At 35.3% G+C, this 1,687-nt stretch overlaps 1 protein-coding gene across 1 annotated transcript in view; it reads left to right on the forward strand.

Annotated features, from left to right (window-relative positions):
- Nucleotides 1-480: 480 nt before the first annotated feature.
- The window catches only part of LOC108748174, a 34,221-nt gene continuing 33,014 nt past the window's right edge, over nucleotides 481-1,687 (forward strand). The window contains 2 exon segments of the mRNA XM_018486200.1: nucleotides 481-642; nucleotides 645-739. Coding sequence (XP_018341702.1) covers nucleotides 481-642; nucleotides 645-739 — 257 coding nt within the window.

Raw genomic sequence — 1,687 nt, forward strand, 5'->3', positions numbered from 1 at the left:
AATTTATCTAATGTCACATTATTCCGTAATCTAATGTTACAATTATATACTATATTCAATAGTAATGAAATCAGGAGAGATTTTCTTGCAAGTTTTAGAAAAGAAGCCGAGTTAAACGCGGACAAACTGCCGCGTTAAATGGAAATCGCATAATATTAATTATAAAGATATGATAATATAAGAATATATATATATATATAATCGATAAAATATTAATTTTTGTTTTTAATTCTGAATCACCAGTAGCGCGTGTCCTTTTTTCTTTCTCTTTTTTGCTAATTTACCAAACGTCACGTAATTCCGTAATTGTTCGAAATTGCGTCTTGTGCCCGAGCGACATTTCGAAAATTACTCCGAGAAAGAAAAAAAAACGCGAGATCCCGAAATGATGACACAAAGTCGACGGGATATCCTGTCTAGCCTCGTCCATTTACGTCGGAGGAAACGTAAGGTCAACATATTCGGGTTTATCTGCACGGGATGTATATCATTTCGGGTAGTAAGGCGACGCGCGTGCGAGAAGAGGAGCCGAAAGAGGAAGTAGCAGGAAAGAGAAATATACGGGAACGGGTGAAAGCCAGAAACGCGCTGCCACAAAATAACAGACGTGGCGTGTCACTACCCACCGTGACACGGCATCATGCACTGCATTTCGTGAATTTTCACATCCGGCGCATTGTGCGAAACGGCATACCGTGGCGCGTCCGTGTCGTCCGGGGCCCTTAAATTATTTGCGGAAGTCGCGGCACCGAATTCTCCATCGATTATCTCGCTCTCATGCTGGGGGTCTTTTGCGATTTCACATCACGGTAATTTCATTAATAAAAATTTATTCGGCAATTGAAAGCGACGATGAAAAAAAGAATATTATTAATATTATTTATTGATATTGTAATATCACACGAAACATCCTAGATTCATGTTTTAGCTTATCTTCATCTATTCGTGATGTAGGAATAAAAAGTGTAGGAATAAAAGGCTTTCTACGATAAGCCATTAGTAATAAATTAGAAGTCAGAAGTTAGAAATTGACCAATCATAATCGATTATTCTTCTTGTTGTTACGTTCGACTGTGATTGTTCAATGTCTTACTCCTGATTTATTACTAACGGCTTACTGTGGAAAGCCTCTAACATTTGATGTAAGAATACGTGGTAACATTGTACATAATGACGCTTGAATTGATTTGAGACCAATCTCTGATTGACGGTAAATTTCTAATAACGGGTTTGTATTGGTTTTTAAGATTTAAGGCCGATTTCTAATTGAATTATGAGAGTTTGAACACTTGACTGTGCATCCAAGAAAATGTTATAATACGTACTCCGATTCTGTAATTTTTAATGACAGTTCGTTAATACTGTCATTAAAACAATTATCGTTGCGCAGCTTTTTTACTGTGTATAATACTTGTGCAATAACAGTCTAATATCAACACTGTCATTAAGAGTTACATAATCGGAATTTAGATATTCTCACACGAATTTAGTCTTAATTTTTTCTTCTTTAATAGGATAATTAAATCATGAAATTTTTACAATACATTGAATGATATATTGAAAATTGAATACTGGAGAAAATCAGACATGCTTTGCCATCTGTTGAGTTCTGATTCAACCTTGTGTGACGACAACGAATGATATGATTATTTTATATATACCAATATATAAAATAGAAAGTTGATGG

The sequence above is a fragment of the Trachymyrmex septentrionalis genome, unplaced genomic scaffold (genome assembly GCF_001594115.1).
Source record: "Trachymyrmex septentrionalis isolate Tsep2-gDNA-1 unplaced genomic scaffold, Tsep1.0 scaffold213, whole genome shotgun sequence".
Lineage (NCBI taxonomy): Eukaryota > Metazoa > Arthropoda > Insecta > Hymenoptera > Formicidae > Trachymyrmex > Trachymyrmex septentrionalis.